The 2,500-nt window shown below is 42.6% G+C and overlaps 1 protein-coding gene across 1 annotated transcript in view; it reads right to left on the bottom strand.

Moving 5' to 3' along the window:
• LOC113829258 (uncharacterized) overlaps positions 1 to 2,500 on the bottom strand; it is a 4,635-nt gene that overhangs the window by 1,707 nt on the left and 428 nt on the right. The window contains exon 1 of the mRNA XM_070115406.1: positions 1 to 2,500. This exon is cut by the window's left edge and continues 1,707 nt beyond it; it is cut by the window's right edge and continues 428 nt beyond it. Within this exon, the coding sequence (XP_069971507.1) occupies positions 1 to 2,500 (2,500 nt within the window).

Below are 2,500 nucleotides of genomic sequence, written 5' to 3'. Positions count from 1 at the left end.
TTTTTCCCCAATACCAAATTCTCGTTCAATTGCATTTCTATCATATGTTCCCTTCATTGAGCACTGTGCTCTTTCTAAATTCTTATGAGCAAATTCTTGAAGGTGTTGCAATCTGGTCTTCATTTTTACCACATAATCACTTAGAGACCCTGAATTTTCAATACCTATCCAGCTTTCATACAATAATTTCATGGGTCCGCGGATGTCTCTCCCAAATAACAATTCATAAGGTGAGAACCCGAGACTCTCCTGCTTAGTACATCTTATGGCATACAACATTAAAGGCACTCCTAGATCCCATTCACTGCCCGTTTCATGACAATATTTCGTGAGCATAGTCCTAAGTGTTTGATGGTACCTTTCAAGGGCACCTTGCGTCTGTGGCCGATAAGCTGTGGCACTATACTGCTTAACGTGTAACAATTTCATTACTTCCTGAAACATTACTGACCAAAAATTGCTTCCCTGATCGGACTGCAATACACGTGGCATACCATACTGTGTAAAAAATTTGATCAAGACTGGGACGATAGTACGAGATGTAGCTCGTTTCAAAGGAACTGCCTCGGGGTACCTAGTACTGGCACACATGAGGGTAAGTAAAACCCTATTTCCGCTCTTTGTTCTGGGAAGAGGTCCAACGCAATCAATGATTACCCTTGAGAATGGTTCCTCAAATGCAGGGATAGGCTTAAGAGGTGCAGGTGGGATAACTTGGTTAGGTTTACCAACCCTTTGACAAATATCACAAGTTCGACAATATCTCGTTACATCTGACGTAACACCTGGCCAATAAAAATATCTGAGGACTTTATCGAGTGTCTTTTTGATACCCAAGTGCCCTCCACCCAAATCGTGAGCCAAACTAATAACTTTAGGTCGATAACAAGTTGGTACCACCACTTGAAAAACTTCGTGCCACGAATCGGTTGCCGGTACTTCAGGTGGTCTATATTTCCTCATCAATATCCCTGAATTTAGATAATACCCTGATGGCAATGACTGAACCTCTGATTTTGACACGGCTGTATTACGTAGTGACCTTAGAGATTCATCAGATTTCTGGGCCTCAATTAGCATTCTACTGGTTATAGAAACCTCATCAACGTTAATTACTTCCCCAATATCGTCAGATCCCTCAATAACAGCTTCATCATTTACCTCAACAGTAGCTTCATCATTTACCTCAACAGCAGCTTCATCATTTACCTCAACAGCAGCTTCATCATTTACCTCAACAACAGCTTCATTATTTACCTCAACAGCAGCTTCATCACCAAATAGACATTCAAGACCAAGCTCATTCTGACCAACACTTCTATCAGATAGCCTTGGCAACTTCTTCGCCTGACTTCTCGTTACAGCACATGCTGGAAAAAGTCCTGGATTAATTCTTGCAACATCTACAGCAGGATCATAAGCAACTGGGGACGGACAAACAACAGGATTAGGTAGCAGTCGAATCCCCGCAATATCATTCCCTATCAAAAATGATACTCCCTTAATAGGCAACGAATCATGAACACCTACTACAACAGGTCCACTCACCAAATCCGTCCTCAGATAAAGCTTACAAAGGGGCACTGTAACGCACCCTCCAAAACCTTCCACTACCACATACTTCCCAGTGAATGCATCCTCCAGAAAAGGAACTGCCTCCTTCAAAACGACACTATGTGAAGCACCAGTGTCACGAAATACAGACACGGGAACAGAAGGACCAGCTTCATCTAAGGCCACGGAACCAGAGAAGATGAAAGGCTGAAATGAACCATGATCGCTCGAGGTACGCTGCGACAGATCCTGGACATTGTCTGTTGATACAAAGGTGTAATTAGCTACAGGTTTAGGCTCTGACACTTGTCCCTTACTCATCAATTTAGGGCAATTCGCCTTAATATGGTCGGGTTTCTTACAGTAAAAACATCCAGACGACCATCCAGAACCCGTCCCTTTACCATAGCCACTTTTCTTTGCCACAAAGTCAGAATTCAAGCTATTCTGCCCAACAGACTTACCATCCACAGACGGAGCGAATGCGGAGGGGTGAGAGCATTTACTTACATTTACTTTACTTTTAGAAATCAAGTTAAAATTCTCAGCTAACAAAGCTGCTCTCTCAACGGTACTGACTTCGCGCTCCAGCAGGTACTTGCGAATTTCTGGCGACACTCCCCTTATGAATTGTTCCAACAACACAAGTTCCTTTAATTTATTATAATCATTGACGTTACTTGCAGATAACCAACGAGTTTGCAGTTTAGAAATTTTATGCATATACTCTACAAATGACTGGTTCTGTTCTTTAATACAATTTCGAAAACGGTTTCTATAATACTCAGCACTTAGCTGATACGCTTTAAGAATTGCATCCTTCATGGTGTCATAGTCGGACTGATGTGATCCAGCCAGAGAGAGATAGACAGAGCGCCCCTTTCCTTTCAGACTCGACTGAACGAGTATGGGCCAGTAGTCACGTGGCCATTTCAAAGTGCTTGCC

The sequence above is a fragment of the Penaeus vannamei genome, chromosome 37, assembly GCF_042767895.1.
Source record: "Penaeus vannamei isolate JL-2024 chromosome 37, ASM4276789v1, whole genome shotgun sequence".
NCBI lineage: Eukaryota > Metazoa > Arthropoda > Malacostraca > Decapoda > Penaeidae > Penaeus > Penaeus vannamei.
This window is presented reverse-complemented; position numbering and strand designations above follow the sequence as displayed.